The following is a 22,816-nucleotide window of genomic DNA, read 5'->3' as shown; positions in this document are numbered from 1 at the left end:
AAAAATTACAAATATTGAGAATGCAGGAATTCATCTTCACTTCATTAATGGAAGAGGGGTCAGATGGATGTATGTGTAGGGAAGAGGGAATTAGCTACTTCTGGACTGAAGCCCAGAATAAAGTTGTATAGCCAAGTTAAACCCCTAAAAATAGAGGTTTGTAATGGAAACACTGATATATCTTTTACTGTAGTAACACAAATAACATAAAAACTGAAGAGTTTGTGTATGTGTATGTGTATGTGTGTATGTGTGTGTGTGTGTGTGTGTGTGTGTGTGAAGAGACTAAAACTTGCCAAAACCCACAAATGCAAATTAATCACCCTCATTATAAAGCCCACAGCTATGAAGTCAATCACCACACACAGCATTACCGTCTACAAGTTTGGCTCTGCACTAGAAACTCCACATACTTTTTAAATGCACAAAGAGGCCATATACTACTTTGAGCATGAGCAGCTAAAAACCAAACCCTAAAAGCACCTCCTTTGTTGAGCGAGGCCCTTTGTTCTGAGAACACTTGCAGGGTAATGACTAAAAGAAAACTCTTACAAAGATCAAAACAAAAAGATAAACCAGCAAAGCAAGATACTTAGGAGAAAATTCCAGAAAAAAAAAAGAGGGTCAGTTTTTCCTTTCATTTCAAATTTACTAATATATCACATATCCCTACACCTTTTTCCATCAGGACTTGAAGGAACAAAATTCAGGGAGGTGTAGGAGCTTTCACAAAGGCTTGTAAGATATTAACTGCAAACAAGCCTCCTGAATGCAAAGTTGGGGTCCTCCCCTCTTCCCTGCCACCATAAAACTTCAATTTTATTTGATCAATACCTAGACAGAGGGTCAGCAAGTCAGGAGCAGCAGTTAAGTAGTAAACCCCCATCGGGGGCAGGATGGAAAGAAGATAATTTGTAGGTGAAGAAAGATAATGTCCTAGAATAGGCATGAAGGGGTCTGTGTCCCATATTGCAGCAGGAAGTTCACAGATGTACATACCACATTTCTGGGGAGAAACAAGAGGGTGGGATAGGAAAACATTCTGTTCCCAAATTACATCATGAATTAACCAAAGCATGACTCATGGGATCTGAGCGCATGGATATGCCATAACAAAATTCTACTTCTTAAAGGAAAAAGCCCAACTCTCTGTAATTTAGTTTCACATTAACTGGTTCTTTATTGGCTTAAAACCTAAACATTGTCAGTTTGAGAAGAAACCCACTTTTTATGTGGCACAGCAATCTTGCTGTTAAAAATCTAAATCCCTCTTGATCCTTGGTAAAATTTATTCCAAGAAAAAGAATACATATTTATTTTAAAAACTGGAACCATGGATTTTCAGATCTGAAACAAAGTAACTTAGATTTTGATGCACTGAACCCTGATTTTTAGGTTGAGCATCATTTAACTCCCTAAGACCTTAGTAGGAGAAAAGGATTTCTTTGGTTCCTATTCTCCCCGAGATGACTAGGAGTGAAATAGAACAAAACAAAACAATAATAAAAACAAAAACCCCACAGCACAAAGTCATGTGGCCTGGTTGTTCCCAAATGGGGTTAGAAATACGGGAAATATAAGAGCTGAACTCACATTTATCACTTTTCTGCCTAGTCAATGGAAGTTTAGATTCATGATAAAAAAAAAAAAAAAATCAAAACGTACACACTTTTGTCTTTGCTGACAGTGATTTTTTTTTTTTTTAATTCAGGTAAATAAGGAACAACCACTTTCATTTGGAATTCTTATTGTCTCTGGATTCCTATTCATCTTGATAACTTTTAGAAAAGTTAAAATTTCAAGAGGATTTACCTCAAACTTACTGCTTTACCTGAGGTAACCCTTTCATTTTTTTTTTGTTTTTTTAAAGTTAGGTGGTAAACTCATTGGATATTTTATCATGGCTTTCACTGGAGATTGGGAGAGGGCGAATAGCCAATAATAAAGGTAATTAAAAAAAAAACAAAACATGGCCATAATTTTCTCTTAGGAAAAAAATTTAAAAAAAAATTTTTTTTTTTTGTATGTGTGTGTGTGTATGTGATGGTGGTAGTGGGAAGGGTAAGGAAGAGGGAAAGCATTCAAAGCCCATGAGTCAAGCCATAGCCAAAACCATGTTCTACCCCTAAGTAGGTTTTCTTTTTTTTTTCCTCTTTTTTTTTTTTTTTTTAAAATAAAATCTCCCCAAACCATCACTTTTTAATCTTCCCCAGACTGAGCTTCATCTTCAGACCCTTCATCCCCAGATTTTTCTGGTGGAGGGCTGGCAGACTTTTTCTTTTCCGGGGGACTTTCTGGCTCCTCGTCCTCTTCTTTGGGGGAAGGAGTCTTTTCCTTTGATGCCTTTGATGCTGTGGGACGGCCCACTTTTCCTTTGCCTTTCACTGGACTTGGTGTCACTGAAAGAAAAAGGAGGAAGGATTGGGGAAGGAATGGAAGTAAAACAAAAACAAGTCTTTCCTGAGAACTAGCTATCCCTAAAAAAGGAAAAAACAAAATTTTCCCAAAGTCAGAGGACCACTCACCTTTCCAAAACCAAAATGCAAGACAAACTGATCCTCAATTTTTAAACGCAAAAACAATACTGCTAAATGGAGGCATATTGTAACAGAAAACCATTCCACTTTACAAAAATTCACAAGACAAGACCCTCTCGACCTCCACTTCCTCATCAAACTTCAGGTGGTCTTTGTCAAAGTGAAAGATTTCCTTTCTATCTTCAGGTGCAGGAACTGGGTGAACATTTTCTAAAATTTTCTCTGGTCCCTGATGTCAGGGTTCTTCTTCACCCAACTTGCAAAAGATGGCCAACTCATAACCTGGGATGTGGCCACCAGTTAGCCATATTTATGTAATATATTATTGTATATGTAAGATGTAATGTTAATAAATATATATTCATGTACTTCTTTACCATTCAACATGTATCAAAATATGATTTTGTTTATATTCCTATCATTTTAATGTGTTACTGAAGATGTTGAGCAGCGCTTCTGACCCTATTCCCCACCATGCAGCCCATGGTTTTTTACTATACAATTTTACATGGTGTGGTGATTTTGGGGAGTACATGTGTTATATCAGAAATGATTGTATACAGTTCAGTGACTTGCTGAATGAACTAAAAACAAGTTTAATTTAAAAGCTAAAAGCAGAAAATGACATCAAAATAAGGTAAATTGGTAAATAACAATATGATAATGAGACAGTTGGATATGCCATGGATAGAGCACTGGTCTTGGATCAGGAGAATCTGAATTCAAATCTGGCTTCAGACACTTAACAATCACAGCAGAGTGACCTTGGATAAGTCACTTAATCCCAATTGCCTAGCCAAAAATAAATAAATAACAGCATGCTAAAACTGCAAACATAAAGAGCAAATTCAGCCTGGCTCTTCTCTGGGGGTGTGAATGCAGGTTTGTGATACAATCCTCAAGGGTCGAAGAGAAAAGTAAAGCCTCTGAGGTACTCAATATTTTTATTTTTATGATGTTTGTACATTTTCGTGATTTCAAAATTTCACAAGTAGTTTAAATATTCATCAGTGAAACTAAACAAAATTAAAATTAGATTCTAATAGATATAATGATGAAGTGTTATAATCACTTATTTTAAAGCCTCATGGAATTGTTATTCCTTGTTTATATCCTATTGATGCCACAAAATAAAGGCAAATACCACAGATTCCTGGAAGAACTAAAATCATTTTTTCCTATGATATATCCTTTCCTGAAACAGATTCATTCAGTCAAGCCTCATTTTTAAAATCACCACAATCCCTCTATTCATATTTATTTGTCTGCCTATGGAAGTTAGGATCCTTTAACTTTCTTGCATTTCTTTCAGGTTAGCCAGCCTCAAATCATATCCTAATGGGGAATTTCTACAGATCAGTTTGAACTGAGCTCACCTGTAGCCTTTAGCCTAGGTTTGGGCATTTTCTTTTCTTTCCTTTCAGGCTTGGACTTCTTCACAATCTTTTTGTTTTTCTTTTTTGAACTTCCATAATCACTATCATCATCATCTTCCATTAGGAAGTCTTCATCACTGCCGGAATCTTCTGAGGGAAAGGAAAAATGTCAATGCCTGACAATTTGTGCACTCTTCCAAGTAAACAACAGGAGCTGGTCTAATGGAATGGAGCATGGGGTTAGGGAATTAAACCCTCCTATACAATTGACTTGAGGGTGAGGTCAAGGCCACATGTGTAAGATAGTTATGAAATGTACTTCACAAACAATAAACTGGGAAAACATTTTTACAATCAAAGATTCTGATAAAGGCCTCATTTCCAAAATATATAGAGAACTGACCCTAATCTATAAGAAATCAAACCATTTTCCAATTGATAAATGGTCAAAGGATATGAACAGACAATTCTCAGACGAAGAAATTGAAACTATTTATAGACATATGAAAATATGCTCCAAATCATTATTAATCAGAGAAATGCAAATTAAGACAACTCTGAGATACTACAACACACCTGTCAGATTGGCTAGAATTACAGGGAAAGATAATGGGGAATGTTGGAGGGGATGTGGGAAAACAGGGACACTGATACATTGTTGGTGGAATTGTGAACACATCCAGCCATTCTGGAGAGCAATTTAGAACTATGCTCAAAAAGTTATCAAGCTGTGCATACCCTTTGATCCAGCAGTGTTTCTACTGGGCTTATACCCCAAAGAGATACTAAAGAAAGGAAAGGGACCTGTATGTACCAAAATGTTTGTGGCAGCCCTCTTTGTAGTGGCTAGAAGCTGGAAAATGAATGGATGCCCATCAATTGGAGAATGGTTGAGTAAATTGTGGTATATGAACGTTATGGAATATTATTGTTCTGTAAGGAACGACCAGCAGGAGGAATACAGAGAGGACTGGCGAGACTTACATGAACTGATGCTGAGTGAAATGAGCAGAACCAGGAGATTATTATATACCTCAACAACGATACTGTTTGAGGATGTATTCTGATGGAAGTGGACCTCTTTGATAAAGAGAGCCTTAATTGATCAAAGATGGACAGAAGCAGCTACACCCAGAGAAAGAACACTGGAAAATGAATATAAACTGCTTGCATTTATGTTTTTCCTCCCGGGTTATTGATACCTTCTGAACTCAATTCTCCCTGTGCAACAAGAAAACTGTTTGGTTCTGCACACATATATTGTATCTAGGATATACTGCAACCCATTCAACATGTAAAGGACTCTTGCCATCTGGGGGAAGGGGTGGAGGGAGGGAGGGGAAAAATCGGAACAGAAGTGAGTGCAAGGGATAATGCTGTAAAAAATTACCCTGGCATGCGTTCTATCAATAAAAAATTATTAAAAAAAAAAAAAAAAAAAGAAATGTACTTCAAAGAGGGATTGCGTGGACTGACTTGTTTGAAGAGAAGATCAAGAGGGGGAGATTTATTAAACCTAACACAGGTAGAAACTGTAAGATTATCCCGACTGAGACTTATGAAATATTTATATGTTATGAATAACATGTGGGGGAAATGGAGGAAAAAACTCAAACTCATAAACCAGCAACATATTCATATGTATAATTCCTTTTTTTAAGAGTAGAAGCCACAAGATTAGGACAACTTATTTCTTAACAGAATTTTTGTATATCTAAATATTTGATGGAAACCATCAAATATCTCTACATCTCCATTTATGATCCAGATACTCCAAGAGGAAGTACCTTAGTTATTATTTGAGGAATTGGCAGCTGGGTAGGCCATCTCTAAGGCTATAGTGATCAAGGTCACACAACTGAGGTTCCAGTCATTTTCACTTACTCTCTTGGAATGGTGCCTCTTCTTCCTCCTCTTGTTCTTCTTCACTGCCCACATCTTCCATAAGCATCTCTCTCTGTTTGGAAGCTGCTTTGGATGCTGCCTGACGCTGTTGGCGAACATTTTTGTGATCTTCTTTTTCATCTTCACTATCCTCTGCAACAATAAAGCCACAATAGTACAATGATACAAATGCTTTGATTCCAGTGGCTAACTGAGGAAGAAAATATATTCTTAGCTAATACAGAATTTAAAAGTTAAAAAAAAGGAGCAACAATGGATAATTTATAGCTTATTAGACAAAAAGGCAGAGTTAATGTTTGGTTGCAAAAGAACATCACCTGTTCTTAATCTATATGTGCAAAATTCAATTCATTTAATTCATTAGCTGAATAAAAAACTCAAATGTGAAAATTTTGGGAATTACAACAGCCCAAAATTCCAAAAATTATGAGATTTAGTAGTATGATCACTTCAGATAAAATATTATGAAGTATACATTTGTAGACCAGTGGTATCAAAATTAAATAAAAACAGGATTCCTGCCAAGTACGGATTTAGAAAACTACATATTAACATTATCTAAGCTGTACTTTATTTTCATTTGTTGTTAAACATTTCCTAATTACATTTTAATCCAGTTTGCATGGTAGTTTTGCAGAATCAACACTTCTACTGCACACAACAATTAAAGGGTAGACCTGAAGGAATTGACTTCCAAAAAAGAAACTTTGATTCTTCCTAAAATTTCTGGTCTATTTTAAAGATCTGGGAAGTTTAAGTTACAAAAAATGTTTCAGAATAATACAAAAGTGAGAGATAATATATTTTTCAACAGATTTTCTTCTAAGAAGTAGCAACAAGAACATTTGAATTAAGAGTTAAAAGATCTGATTTCAACTCCTGGCTCTATTGTTTACTATCTAATTGACCTCTGAAAAAAGTTATAATCACTCAACCTAATTATTCTCATCTATAAGTAGGGATGGTACTTTTAAAACTTCCTTGTCTCATAGTTGTGAAGATTTAAAGAAAGAACATATAAAAGTACTATAAATATATAAGTTCTAATGATTGGTGTTAAAATGTAAGAGGCTGTAAAAATCATTAAAAATCAAATTTATTATTCGAAGTCTGACAAATTCATTTAAAATAGTTTTATTGATATCTTTTAAAAATTATCTCCAGTATTCCTCCCATGTGGGAGTTGTCCCATAACAAAACTAGTATTTTTAAAAGACATAAAAAAAGAAGAGGAAGAAAAAAAAAATCAGCACAACGGATCAAGGTCTGAAAATATGGGCAATATGTAACACTAGTGGACATTCTATCTCTACAAGGGGTAGACTAGGAGTAGCCTCTCATATCAAGTAATGTTTGATATTTATATTTATTACATTTATTTTTTACTTGCTAGCAAATCTCAATATACCGTAAATATCAAACTGCCAATCAATGAGCAATGTGGTTTTTAAAATACACATATTTTATGTAACACATCCATATACCTTCCTCCCCTTGTATATACAGAAAGCTTTTAAACTTTTCACTTGTATAAAAAAATCAGGTAGCTGTGCTAAAAAATAAAGCATAAAAAAGTTCCTTCCACTAGTAACTTAATTTAAAAATCATCCAAAGAAAGTTATTCCTATTTGAGTCAGTCATCAGGCTTAAGTGATGGCTACCAGCCAAAGATGAGAGCCAAGTCTCCCTCTGTATTGGCGATTACCTGCGGCTCTTTCCCTGGATTTGAATGTTTATTCTTTTTCTGGTTTGGCTTTTTCCCCTTTTGAGGACTTCTTTTGGGAGCATTTGACAGCTTTGTCATCATTAGCTCTGAGGTCACCAACCTAAAAGCTAAAATTTTCTTACCAAGATAAATAAGACATAAAAATGAAAGATCCTCTGACACCAGTTACTATATCTTGTATTCTTAGGGCACTAAAGAAAATAAAAGAATTAAAAATTTGGTTTGTGGTTCAATTGGGAGTTGGTTCTCTAATGAACATCATGGGGATAGAAATCAGTAAACAGAAGCAAAAATGAATGCAATTTCTTTTGCATAAAGTATGGGCATTACATCCAGATAAAAATAAAAGTGAAAGTAATTTTTTTTAAAAAACGAAAGTACCCAATAGTTCTAAAGTCCTCAAACCCTTGTCCTTGTGGTAAAAATGATAAAATTAGCAGCCTCATTTAAAATAAAGTCTAGCACTCAAAAACTTGGTAAGAGAACAATATAGCTAAACTCCTTACTGGAATAAAATTCATTATTCAATTCTGGTAAGAGACGATAATCTTCACAACCCCTATGATAAAAGCCTTCACACACACACACAAAAATCTCTATTAGGTCAAGAAGATTTCCAACTAAATAACAATACTTCAAGGAAAATTCTGATAGAATCATTGAAGACATCCTCTGGGAGGATTTCAGGAAAGAAGTTTCTAAAAGAAGGAAAAACTTAACAACATAAATACCTGGTGAGTGTGAATCATCTTTCTTGGTCTTCACATCTTTTTCTTCAGAGTCCTCACTGTAGGAAAAAAAAAAATCACATTATTAAGTTCTTCAAAGACTTGGAATGACCCAAGTAAGACTAAATATTCTGGAATCTGACATGAATCAAGTCTTGAAAACTACCATTTTTTGTCAGAAACAAAGCCAGATAGAAAGTGAATGCCCATTTACTGAGAATGAATGGCATACTAACATAATAGAATTATTACTTTCTTTAAGAAAACATGAAAAGGATGAGAAATCTGAATTAAGAGGGAGCCAGCCCAGTATAAGGACAAAATATTGGATTTAAGAGTCAAGGAGATCTGTGTTCAAATGCCACCTCAAATACAAACAAGGGCACCCAAACATTATATACTAACAGTTCCTGTGGGTTACTCAATTTAGAAAACTGCATATTATTATAATCTATCTTCTATTGTATTTTTATTTACTTTGTTAAATATTTCCCAATTAAATTTAATTTGGCCCAGGCTGCATTCAGGAATGTTGTGAACTGTAAGTTTGACATTTGCAGAAGTGTCTAAGAACTAATGATGAGGGAGGATATTTCCCACCTTTTGTTAGAGACATAAATTATAAAAAAAAAATAAAAAAAAAATAAAAAAAGAAACACAATTTCAGACAATATCTGAATTTGTTATGATTAACTAAACTTGCCTTTGTAGGAGATTGGAGATAGTGGGATAGAGTAACAGTGATGGCAAAAAAGAACATCAATGAAGTCACACCTTTGAGAACAGGGGCAGCAAGGTTGTGCAGTGGATAGAGCACTGGCCCTGTAGTCCAGGAGAACCTGAATTCAAACATTTACCAGCTGTGTGACACTGGACGAGTGATTTCACCGTGATTGCCTCCTCCCAAAATATATATTGTGTGCAGTAAAGCACACAAAAGAGCAGAGCAGCATGTATTTCTTGCATTATACTTATTACTGTTTAGTTGTTTTTCAGTAGTTAAAGACTCATGACCTCTTCTGGTTTTTTTTTCCCCCAAAGATACTACAGTGTCTTCCCATTTCCTACTCCAGCTCAGTTTATAGATGAGGAAATTGGAAGCAAACTGGATTAAGCAAGTTGCCCAGTTAATTAGTATCTGAAGCCAGATTTGAATTCAGGAAGATGAGTATTCCTGACTCTAGGCCCAGCATTCTATACACTGGGATATCTAGTTGCCCTGATATACTTAATACATATTTTTAAAAAAATATAAGTTTCATACATAATTCTTATTTTTTATTCTTTGCAAACTCACATTAAATTCAGAAGGGAAAAAAAAAAAGCTTCAAAAGTTTCTGTCTCACCCTGGATAACTAAATTATTACAGAAGGTGGGCAACAGACTCCTCTTGCTCCTAATATTTTTAGTGGCCCATCTAATTAATTACACACCCAGATTACACACATCCCTTTCAAGTCCTTGTGAAAAACATTTTCAAACACTAAAAGACCAAATGATTTCTCCAAAGGGTAGGCAAGGGTTCACATTTGGGCATAATCTAAGGGTAAATGTGTATACTGAAGATGACTTTAGTGAAATGCAGCAAAGGGGTTTGCTAAACAAATATATTTATGGTCATCTATTTGGGGCAGAGAAGCTCTTGCTAGTAAGATAAATAAACAACACTAGCCAGACAGTACACATCATTCATATCTCCCCAACTCCCCAAAATACCATACAATATCTTAAGCTATACAACCTAATGTATTTAAATGCTATTGTGTAACAATTCTTTGACCAAACAAAAGCCAATCTAAAGACAGAACCAATAAAATGGTAGGATTTTAAATATAAACCCAATGTGTCCTCCCCCCTCAAAGGTGGCACATTAAAATAACACAGTACAAAGGAAACAACCTTGGATTTGGAGTCAGAAAACAAGAGGTTTTATTCTTAGTTCTGTCATTTTCTCAGTGATCTTGGGAAAATCACAAGTTCTCTGGGCCTGTTTCCCATTTAGTAAAATGAGGAATGAAGAGATTGAGCCAATTGATCTCTAGGATCACATACAACTCTAATTTAATTTTATATCTTATATGATGCTAAGAAAATACTAATCTCCCCCCTAACAAAAACTGTAAAATCCAACTTGCTTCTAATGACTCTCAAACGCTTATATGCTCTTTTCCCTTAGCCCCTATCCTTCCTATGTCTTTGTTGGGTAAGATGTGTTCCTATACCCAACTTGTGCACATGTGTATTCTTTTCTCCTTTTCCAGTTCAGATATGTGAGATAAAGTGTGTTAACTGTTCTCTTCTCTCACCACCCCATCTTATTGCATAAACTCCTCTTTGTATACCTCATTTATGTAAATTAATCTCTCTTATTCCTTCCCCTCTTTCCCAATGTGCTTTTTCCTCTTCCCCATTCTTCTTTTGAGATCATCAAAATACAACATAATTATTACCCAAACCCTCTCTGACCAATGGTGATGACAGAATTCTGAGCAGGTAGATGTATTATCTTCCAATATAAGAATTTAAAACAATTTAGTAACTTGATTAATCTCTTATGATTGTTCACTCATATTCATTTTTCAATGTTTCTATTAACTCCTATGTTTCTATGTTAAATTTTCAACCCAGCTCTGGTCCTTTCATCAGGAAAGCTTATTTTATTAAAGTCCATTCCCCCTCGCTCCCCTCCCCCTCCCCCTGTAGACAGGGAATATAATATTCCGTTTTGCTGATTAGTCTTGGTTCTAAACTTAGATCCTTGGTCTTCTTTCACACTGCATTCCAAGATCTAGTCTGAGTTTCTGTTCTCCTATGTCTTTCTGCTGACCTGTTCCCTACCTTCCTGACAGAGTTCTGTAGGTTCTTGACCCAGGTTTGGATCTGTTGGCTTGTTCTTAAGAGTTTCCACAGACTTCTGATGGTCTCAAGCCACTTCTAGCCTACTGGGAGGCTCTGAAGATTCAGAACACCTGAACTGCCAGCTCACATTTAGTTGGGGGCATTATACTTTGCTTCTAGGATCAGAATCACACAGCCACCATTTTCTTCCAGATCTTTTTCCCTGCTCAGTACATAGTATGTTCTTATCACTTAAATGCTCCTCTCTATCCTGTCTGGCACTGCAAGTCGTGATGACAGAGTTGCCAGATGACACCTGATCCCACACCTAATGCATGTTGAAGGACCCCCTTTCAAGATCACTTTCTGTGACAGTGCCTCCTGCTCTGTCTTGGCCCTTTTTGTCCCCAAGTGCTTGGATGCTCAATATCATATGCTCCATCTCCAGGGATCTCAACTCAACCCTTCAGGCTCTGAAAGTTGCCCTGGGCTGGAAAAGAAAAAAATAAAATCTGACTCCTTCCTGATCAGAATTCATCTAGTACATTTTTCAGACCTCTATCAAAGAGATGTGTCAGATGAGCTAGACACTTAATGCTTCCTCTCACTCTACCATCTTGATTCAACTTATAGAAAACACAAATCTTTAGATTTCTTCTAATCTTAACTCAGCAAACTATTTTAATCCTGGCTCTGTAATTGTCAGTTATATGATTTTGGGCAAAACACTTCACACCTCTTTGTGCCTTCCTGTCTAAATCTAAATCATTTTCATGTGATCATCTCAACACTTCAAGGGAATAACTTGGAACAAATACTTTTTATTTGATTTTCCTGTCAATTAAACAGGACAAGATAGTTTTGATGTCCTATTCTAAGCCAGTGCCTCTTTACACCCCCATATCTCCCCCAAATCATAAGACACCTGTTATACAGGATATGTATTTCCACCACAGCCATTTTTATCAGGTGACCAGGAGATTCCCTCTTTACTAATCTCTAATTTAGCAAATGTTAGACTAAAGACTATAATCAAGTGAAAAACATGAAAATATCCATTTATACATTTCATTCTGAGAGTAGACCTGATTTTAATAACCCCAATTAACAGTGAATGCTGGAGTTCAAAGTTTTCTATTTATGGGATGAGTGAAGGTGTGTTTAATATATTAAGTTACTGCTAGACCTATGTAACAAAACAACCACAGTAACACTTTTTAACTTTTTTCTCAGCTTATTTTCTTTTATTCTTTAAAAAGATTAAAGATCCCCTTTGCTTTTTATAAGTCATTTCATCCTTCACCCCAGCAGCACTTTTCACAACAGCAAAAAATAGAAAGGAATTAATAAATTGTGTCATAAAATACATAAAAATGACAAATATGAGGAATTTCAGAGAAACATGAAATGACTTGCATGAACTGATAAGAAAATTTAAAACATGAATAGTAACTACAATAATGGAAATTAAAACAACATCAAGAGGCAGGCAAATTCCAATTAATTGCAATAATCAAGCTTATTCCTGAAGAGCAGATTGATAAAACACACTTTTCTCTCCTTGAAAAGAGGCTAATTTACTTAGCTGTGTTTTTTTGTTACGAGGGAGGATTCCACAAGGGAGAAGAGAAAGGAACATCAGACAACAAAAACCAAGAGAAGCAGCACCATTCTTACCTATCTTCCTGTGAATTTTTCCCAGACCGCCTCTTGTTTTTAGCCTCTCGAGGTGATGATCGAATTTTCTTAGCTGGAGGAGCTGAATCTCTTCCATAATCTTCATCTTAATGGTTAAAAATGAAATTAATTGTTTGCTTCCTAGAATAAAAATCAGCACTACATTCTTACTCAGGCTGTTCCTTTGCAATAGGATTACTGGGTGGAATAGGGATCTTTCTAATCCAGAGGATCTTAAACTTTTTTTTGTGTTATGAATCCTTAGGTAGTCTGGTGAAATGTACAGACTCTTCAGGATTAAATTTTTACATGCATAAAATAAAATAGATTACAAAGGAAATCAAATTAAAATAAATAAAACATTAAAAAAAACCCATAGACTCCAACACATTCTATTATTTCAGGCAAATGATTCTTAACTATAATTTCAAAGTGTTAAAACCCTCTGGATACAGAGGCAAAAGATCTATTTATAACAAGAGATTTCTTACATAGTGAAAAGCTTCAACAGGACTTCAGAATTTGTGGTCATTCAGATAAAAAAGCTTATTAGAGGACAATTGTATCAGAAGACTAATATTTATATAAACTTACTATGTGCCGGATACTGGTAAGCACTTCACAAATATCTCATTTGATACTCATAATAAACTTGGTGGTAGGTTTTACAGATGAAGAAATTGAGACAAAAAAAAAAAAATTAAGTGACTTGCCAGGATCATATAGCTATAGTCACTAACTGATGCCAGATTTGAACTTGGGTCTTCCTGATTCCAGGTCCAATACTCTATTCACTGAGCCACCAAGCTATTTATTTACCAAAAAAAGTAAACTTGAAGAAAATCATGAGATTTAAAATATATAGATACAGATCCTAAAAATAGCTTTTCTTTAATTATTAACAGTAAAAATATTTTAGAAAAGATGTGAGGAAAAAAAGACTGGAATATTTCACTAGGGTGATCCTTTTCTTTGCTAAAAATAAATGCTACAAATGAAACATGATATGCAAAATTTAAAAATTATATTTTTTCAGGATGTTCATATCACACATATAACACCAGTTATAAGCTAACTGGTAGTTGATAAGAGTGCTAGACCTGTCAGGCAGAACTGAATGTAAATCTGGCTTCAAAACACTTAACAGCTTTATATCTCCTGGGCAAATCACTTAATTCCTGCCTTAGTTTCTTTATTTGTAAAATGGGAATAGTACCTACCAAAAGGGTTATGATGATAAAATGAAATGTTGACTTACAAATCTTACAGCACTATATTAGTGCTTCTTATTATCCCAATATTCTCTGGATATTACAAAAAAACAGGACTTCCCTCCAACTCAAGACTTTTAAAAAAGCATTTAATAATATATTTCAGTGTATATACTTCTAGACGGGGCACAAACTTACCTGCATCATCAGATTCCTGAAACTGTGAATAATCGACCACCTTCCTGTTTCTGTAAGGAAGAATTTAAATAGCAATTAATTAGGAACAGAGGTTATAGGGCTTATTTAAGGCATCCAGAATATAGATCACCTGTTTTATTCAACAGCAGGGTTCTCCCCAAAAGTTACTTTAAAAAAATTTCCTCAAGAAATTTATTTTATGCATTTTCTTACATTTGAATTAAATTTCTTGGTAAATACTGCAAAATGTATATATTTTAGCAGCTATTTTCTGGACAGTATTAAAATGGAGCATATTGAACTATTAGAACCACTATTCAATAACAGACTAAATAATGGCAACAGCTCTTTGTGAATCTTCTAACTTATTCCAAAAGATGTAGGGATTTTAAGATTCATGCCAAAAAGAATGTTACAGAAGAAATTCCAACTAAGTTGATGCTTATTTCACACACATACCCCACTCCCCCACTCCTACTCCTGCCCAGGCCAAAGCATTTTTATTTTATTTAGCCCAAAGGGGCACAATAACAAAAATCCAAACTGTGACCATAAAATTTTAAAGATCTTTTTATATTCAAAGAAATCCATTCTCATTCTCTGGATTAGAAACTACTGCACTAATTTCTGATATGCTTCTTGTGATCTCATCCATAAACTAAAATGAACTTTAAAAACAAGAGTCATACAGTTATGACATATTTTTCACTTTAGTGATAATGCAGATCCATTTTTTCTTCTGTGACAAAATCCCACAAATGAAACAAAATCCACATCTAGTATAATCAGTAAATCAAATATAATTAACTCCAATAATTAAAGTTCTGGTAAAGCCTCAAGAGAAATTTAAAATTCTTTTTGAGAATTCTCTCTTTACTTATTCATTTAATTTCTATTGTACCGCTTACTTGTTGCCAGCTATTCTCACATGAAGTTGTGTGATTTTTCTTTTTATTAAAAGTTCACCAGATCACTGTCTACCAATAAATAGGATCTCAGCTTTCTTATTAGCAAAGCTAAGATCCTGAATGAAGCTGAGACAGCTCTTTTATAATTTTGGGGAGGGCAAAACAAAGAAATAGGATTTCACAGGCAGGAAATAAGTTATGATTGGTTAAAAGAGTCCAACATCATGAAAGGCTAAATACTTAGTTACAAATGACTACTACTAAAACACTGTCCATGGAGAAAAACATTTTTCTTCATAGTATTGATATTGTTAATGTTTTTACTTTATAACACCAATTAAACAAACTGGTAGATAAAGTCAAATGTTTGCATTCTATAACTGTTTGAACTATAAATACATTTTCTTAAATGCTTGATGTTGATCAAACATTTTAACTAAATTACCATTGCCCCTAATTATTAAAATTATTTGTCTCATAAAACTGTTCAAAAGGTCAAAAGATGCAGTGACCAGATTTTTCTTAATCTTCAAAGGATGCTATATAGTATTCTCAATGGAGCTTTCCTCCTATTTTAGGTACTTTTCAAAGCATTTTTTCCCCCAAGTCCCACTTAATACAAAGAAAATCTAAGTAATTAGCATTAATAGAATGTCACTAAAGATAAAGAATTTCAATTCTAGTTTTTCTTACTTTTTCAAATCTTCTGCATTTAAATGAAGTTAAAATTCCTCCTTTAATAAAAAGCTTCAATATTAACAGCCAAAATGCACGAATCTCAGAACAGCCTTAGAGAAGAGAATGGTAGGACTATAATTACTTTGATAATAGCAGTCTTACAAAGACATAACAAAAATGAACTCAAAAGAATTAAGAGAAGCACAGTAACATCACTACAATTAAACTGAAGCAGGTCAGACTCAGTTTCATTGTTTCAACATCTAACCTGAAAGGAAGATATGAGGCAGGATCTCTTATTATGCTCTCAATATCTGCTCATGAGAACAGAGAAAGAAGTTAACAATGTACTAACAGTGTTGTAGAATCCTACCAATTCCTTACTAGATAGCCAGGAAAGAAGCCTTAAAAACAAAACAAAACTTTAAAGACAACTGAATATAATTGTGGTTAATGAATTATTCTCTTTGTTTATCTATTATTGTTAACAGGCAAAATGTAAACTAAAGAATAAATCAGAGTATTTCAAAGATGAAAAGGACCTCAGTGGTCATATGGTACAATTCTTATTAAAAGAAAACCCCACAAATGTCTCATAAGTATAAAAATATTTACAACAACTCTTTTCATCCAGTATAATATGAAAACTAAGGTGGTGCTTGCACATAGGGGAAGAGCTAAACAAATAATATATGAATATAATGGGATGTCAGATTCTTAAAAAAAGGAAAAAGGAAAGTATCATTCCAGAGGAAACTAAATTGTTGCAAAGTAAACTAAAATGAACTTGAAAAAGAATTTATACAATGACAACATTGTAAAGAAAAAAAAATTAACTTTGAAAGATGAGAAATTTGAATGATAAAATATAGTCCAAAAGACAGAGGGAAACATCACCCCCCTTCCTGTCAAAGAGAAATGGATTCACAATGCAGAAAAAAACACCACACCATTTTGGATGTAGTCAATATGGGGAGTTAGTTTTGTTTAATTATGAATATTTTAATGTCTTTTGGAGTTATTTTTCAATTAAGAGGGAGAGAAAATAATGCCTATTAGTTGTTTGTTTTTTTTAAAGAAGTACAAAATTAAATGGAACCCCCACAAGTACTCCTTCAAACTTTGTTCTGACTTCTGACAAAGAAGAATCTGCTACTTCCCAAGGAGCCCATTCTTACTTTGGGATGGCTCCAATTGTGAGGAAGGAATCCTTGACTTTAAGCCTAAATCTGCTTTTACAGTTTCCACAACATTCTCGATTCTGTGTTCTAGGGACAAAGAAAAAATTCAATTTGTTCCTTCATGTGACAGCCCTTCAAAATCTGAAACTAGATATTTTGTTTCCTGAAGTCATTACTTGAAGCAAGGATGCCCATTATCATCACTATTATTCAATATTGTACTAAAATGCTAGTTATAGCAACAAGAGAAGAAAAGAAATTGAAGGAATAAAATGAGGAAACAAAACGATGATGGTATATTTGGAGAGTCCTAGAGAATCAACAAAACCAAAAAACCTAGTTCTAAATTCTCTTCCCCCTCCATGAGAAGGCAAGAAATCTGATATAGTTATACATGTACAGTCACATGAAATACATTTCCGTATTAGCCAAGTTACAAAAGAAAATAGATGACAAAAAACCCCCAAGAAAAAATAAAATTAAAAAAAAAAGAAGAATGGCTCAATCTGCATTTAGACTCCAGCACTTCTTTCTCTAGTGATAGAGATCATTTTCACACTAAATCCTTTGGAATTCTTGAATCACTGTATTGTTGAGAATAGTAAATTCTTTCACAATTGAGCATAACATATATGATACTGCTATTTTATACAGTATTGTCCTGGTTCTGCTCATTTCACTTTACATCAATTCATATATGTCTTTTCATGTTTTTCTGAAACTATCCTGCTTACCATTGCTTATATAGTATTTCAATAAAATTTCATCCCACATAACTTGTTCAGTCTTTCCCCAACTGATGGACACCCCCCCTTGGCTTCCAATTCTTGGCCATCACAGAAAGTGTTACTATAAATCATTTACCATATTTAACAGTTAAAGGTCAACTGAGACACAACTTTGCCAATAAACAGGATCTCAGCTTTCTTAGCAAAACTAAGATCTTGAATGAGGCTAACAATAACTCTTTCTTATAATTTTGGGAGTACAAAGCGAGAATAGGATATCATAGGCAGGAAGCAAGTTATCATTAGTTAAAAGAGCTCAACATCACAAATGGCTAAACTACTATGGTTAGGAAGCTGAGGTACAGGCACCAATATGACTGATTTGAAATTGGGAAGGGATTAGCAACAACCCTTTCCTTTTTCTTGTGTCACTAATGTTCAATGTTTGATTACTTTGCAAAGTTAGAGATAGTGGCCCAGACTATTTTGGATAATAAACCAGGCATTCTATGAAGATAACCTAATGTAAAAAGACTAGATCAGACTTCTCTAGTGTTTACCCACATCCCTTAAAGATAACAAATTCCCTGGAGGCAAGAATAAAATAGTGAATATTAGTAAGAAAATTAGATTTCTAAACTTAACTCATTACAGGCCAACTGAATTTCTGAACTAAGTTCAGAGACAAAACACCATGATTTAGGCAATAACAGGAAAAAATCAATTTATTGTGAACAGGAGCAATTTTAAAAAGACACAGAATCAATCTGATCATTTCACACATCTTGCTTAGCCATTCCCCAATTAAAGTTTTCAATTCTTAAACACTAGAGCTGCTATATTTTTGTACATATAGGTCCTTTTCCATTTTCTTTGATTTTCTGGCATATATGCATAGTTTTCAATGTAGTTCTGAACTGTTCTCCAGAATGGTTGCATCAGTTAACACCTCCACACATAGTGTCTGATTTTTCTACATCCCCTCAGTATGTCATTTTGCATTTCTGTTAGATTAGCTAATCTGATAGGTGTGAAGTGGTATCTAGGGATTGTTTTACCTTGCATTTCTCTAATATGGAGTTTCAAAATTGTCCAACTTGCAATGAATTAAAAAAAAAAAAAAAAAAAAAAAAAAACAAGGCAGAGCTCTAAGTCAATAGCACTTTATTAAAGGGTCCACGGTCCCTCTAATGAAATGGACCTCAGATTTTCATTTTAAAAAATTTAAATTATTTTTACATATAAGTGAGAAAAGAAAATAATCTTCTAATTTTCAAATGACTTAAGTTTCATCAACTTAAGATCCTTCACTATCTCGGCTGTCCCTCACTTGACACTTCAGTGTACCAATGTAACTTTCCAAAACAAAACAAAAATTGTATTTCACATGAAGTCTGGCTAATATGACACACATAGAGAGGGACTATTACTTCTTAGTCCTGACTCACAAGCCTCTGGGTTGTATTGTCCTGTAGAATTTTTAGTTCATAAGATAGAGTTTCTCTTTCTTCTGGACTCTCAAATCTGGGGTGCATGGCAGAATATTGTCTGGTTTTCCTCTCCTTTTCAAAAATTTTGCAAAGAAATGATCATTTCCCCCAAACATTTTTTATGACTTTCATTCCAGCAATGAGTCTCTCCTTGTGAGTGAAAATTGAAAGATAGAATTTCCCCTTCTTTAGTGTTCTACCATCTGAAGGACGAAATCATCACTAAGTATAAAAAAAGTTAATAGCTCTGTTTTTGTTAAACAGACTGTTCCAGAATTTCAACTAAGATTGGGTTCCTCTACCCACAAGAGTCATTTTAATTTACCTATCCTACAAGCACAATACCCTTCCCCCCAAAAAATTAAATTAAAACTATGACCTCTAAAATTTTTTTTTAAAAGATTTTCCCATAAAAGTCTACTTTAATTCCTTGGACTGGGGACTAGTAAACTGAATGCTAATGTGATTTCCCATTATCTCATACAGAAGAATACTGACTTTTATAGAAGGTATATATATAATTAGAAAGAACAAAAACAGATCTTTTTTTTTTTTTTTTTTTTTTTTTAACTAATCTACTGTTTGATAAACCGAAACTCCAGCTTCTGGGATAAGAACCCACTATTTGATAAAAACTGCTGGGAAAACTGGAAATTAGTATGTCAAAAACTTGTCATAGACCTACATCTCACCATCCCTTACCAAAATAAGGTCAAAATGGGTACATGACTTAAGTGTAAAGGGTGATACTATAAGCAAATTAGGAAAACAAGGGATAATTTATTTCTCAGATCTTTGGAAATGGGAGGAATTTATGACTAAACAAGAAATAGAGAACATTATGACATGCAAATTGGATAATTTAAATTATATTAAATTACAAAACCAATGAAGCCAAGATTATACAGGAAGCAGAAAGTTGGGAAACTTTTTATAGCCAGTATTTCTGATAAAGGCATCATTTCTAAAACATAAACAGAACTAAGTCAAATTTATAAGCCTATAAGCCATTTCCCGATTGCTAAATGGTCAAAGGATATGAATTTTCTGATGAAAAAATTAAAGCCATTTATAGTCATATGAAAAATGCTCTAAATCACTAAATTACAGAAATGCAAATTAAGAAAACTCTAAGGTATTTCTACACAACTCATAGATTGGCTAAGATAATAGGAAAAGATATGTTAGAATGTTACATGTGGGAAAATTGTGACACTAATGCATTGTTGGTGGAGTTGTGAACTGATTCAACTGTTCCGGAGAGCAATTTGGAACTATGGTCAAAGGTCTATCAAATTGTGTATATCCTTTGATTCAGCAGTGTCTTTACTGGGCTTATATCCCAAAGAGATCTTAAAGGAGGGAAAGGGACCCACATGTGCCAAAATGTTTTTAGCAGCTTTTTTTGTAGTGGCAAGGATAATATTTGAGAACAGGCACTTTTCAGAAGAAATCTAAGACATCAAGAACCATATGGGAAAAACAAACACTTCTCAATCACTAGAGAAATATAAAACAGTCCCAAAGTTCCATCTCATATCCATCAGATTAGTAAAGGTGACAAAAAAGGGAAAAAAACAAATACAAAAGGAAAATAGGTACATTAAGGCACACTGTTAATAAAACTATGAACTAGCTAGTCTGGGATGCAATTTAGAACTATGCTCAAAAAATTGAATTGTGCACATACACTAAGGTTCCTAACATTTGATCTATATTTTCCAAGAGAGTAAAGAGGAAAAAGATCCACCAATACACAAAAATTCATAGCGGTTCTTTTTTGTGATAGTAAAGAACTGAAAACTAAGGAAATACTTATCAACTAGAGACTAAATAAATAATTATATGAATATGAGAGAATGTCATTGTCTAAGTTCCAGTTTCTTAAACTGTGGTTTGCAATTTCATAGGTGGTCTTGGAACTAAATGTGGGATTTGTGAAACTGATTTATTATCAGTAAATTTTTAATTGTAAACCTATTTTATATACCCATATATGTGGGGTCATGTAAAAATGTCTTGGGTGAAAAGTTTAAGAAGCCCTGCTCTACAATTTGGAACTATGCCCAAAGGACTATAAAACTGTGCATATCCTTTGATCTAGCATTATCACTACTGGGTTTATGTTACAAAAAGATAATGAGAGGAAAAGGACCCACACTACAAAAATGTAGCTGCTCATTTTGTGGTGGTGAGAAACTGGAAATTGAGTAGATGTCCATCAACTGGTGTATGGTGGAATAAATTGATATATGCATATAATGGAACATTATCATTCTATAAGAAATGATAAGCAAGCTGATTTTAGAAGAGCCTGGAAAGACATGTAAGTTGGTACTGAATAAAGTGTGCAGAATCAGGAGAGCATTGTACACAGTAACAAGATTATGGGATGATCAATTACAATAGATTTAGCTCTTCTCAGCAGTAAAATGGTCCAAGACAATTCCAATAATTTGGGGTGGAAAATGCTATCCACATTCAGAGAGAAAGAACCATGGGGAGTGAATATGAACTGAAGCATACTATTTTTGCCTTTTTATTTTGTTCTGTTTTTCTTTCTTGTGACTTTTCCCTTTTCTTTCACAACATGATTAATAAGGAAATGATTACACATGTATAACCTATATCAGATTGCTTGCTGTCTTGGGGAGAGGGGAGGAAAGAGAGAAAAAAAAATCAAAATTCAAAATCTTACAAAAATCAATGTTGAAAAATTATCTTTATGTACAATTAGAAAAATAAAATACTATTAAGTTTAAAAAAAGAGTTGCTTTAGGTAATAATGAAGGGAAAGAATCAAGACAAAGCTGGGAAGACTTAAATGAACTAATTGTAGTCAATAAAAATTTAAGTCCCTATTACTTGTCATACACACCAAATGCTAATTACAAATAAAGTCAAAATACAATTCTTGCTCTCAAGGAGCTTGGTCCAATGGGTGGCGACAAAATGAAAATAACTACATATAAGTAAGCTACATTAAGAATAAACAGGAGATAATCAAGAAAAGGCACCAGAATTAAGGTAAGGTTTCCTGCAAAAGCTGGGATTTGATTTGGGACTTGAGGAAGCTAAGTAGGTCAAAAGGCATACATGAGAAGGGAGACAATTCCATGCACTAGGTACAATCACTGAAAATATCTCTAGTCTAAAGATAGTGTCTTGTTCAAGAAAAAGCAAGAAAACCAATATTACCAGATAATAGAATATATAAGGGAGGATGTAAAATATAAGAGTGTTAAGATTCAGGAATGGGTAATAAGAGTAAAATGTTACAAAGGAGGCAATAGGGAATGAAATAAATCAAACCAGTAGAATAATTAATACAAAAACAACATTATAAAGACAAAACTTTGGAGGAAAAAACAACACTTTTATTTTAAAACTCTGATCAATATCAATATGCAATCATGATTCCAGAGATCTCATGATAAGACATATTATTTACCTTTAGAGAAAAAGAGATTTGGAGTAAGATCACTGTTTTGGGGTTCATAATCAATGGGGAAATGTTTTGAATGACTATGTTTCTTATAGAGGTTTGGTTTTTCCCCTTATTTTATAACATGGGAGGAGGAGGAAGAGATGAGAAGGAAAAAATCAGATTTTACTGATTAAAAAAAAAAAAAAAA

The 22,816-nt window shown here is 33.9% G+C and overlaps 1 protein-coding gene across 2 annotated transcripts in view; it reads right to left on the bottom strand.

Moving 5' to 3' along the window:
* Positions 1 to 1,155: 1,155 nt before the first annotated feature.
* Positions 1,156 to 22,816, bottom strand: part of NUCKS1 (nuclear casein kinase and cyclin dependent kinase substrate 1) — a 32,661-nt gene continuing 11,000 nt past the window's right edge. The window contains exons 2-7 of one of the 2 annotated variants that reach the window (XM_051998524.1): positions 14,197 to 14,246; positions 12,788 to 12,893; positions 8,276 to 8,331; positions 5,798 to 5,950; positions 3,914 to 4,063; positions 1,156 to 2,399 (exon numbers count right to left, since the gene is read on the bottom strand). In XM_051998524.1, coding sequence (XP_051854484.1) covers positions 2,200 to 2,399; positions 3,914 to 4,063; positions 5,798 to 5,950; positions 8,276 to 8,331; positions 12,788 to 12,893; positions 14,197 to 14,246 — 715 coding nt within the window. In that variant the 3' untranslated portion in view covers positions 1,156 to 2,199. The remainder of the gene's footprint in view (positions 2,400 to 3,913; positions 4,064 to 5,797; positions 5,951 to 8,275; positions 8,332 to 12,787; positions 12,894 to 14,196; positions 14,247 to 22,816) is intronic. The other variant, XM_051998525.1, reaches the window with a different exon arrangement.

This window comes from Antechinus flavipes, chromosome 4, assembly GCF_016432865.1.
Source record: "Antechinus flavipes isolate AdamAnt ecotype Samford, QLD, Australia chromosome 4, AdamAnt_v2, whole genome shotgun sequence".
NCBI classification, from domain to species: Eukaryota; Metazoa; Chordata; class Mammalia; order Dasyuromorphia; family Dasyuridae; genus Antechinus; species Antechinus flavipes.
The sequence above is the reverse complement of the archived record's forward strand: the minus strand, read 5'-3'. Positions and strand labels throughout refer to the sequence as shown.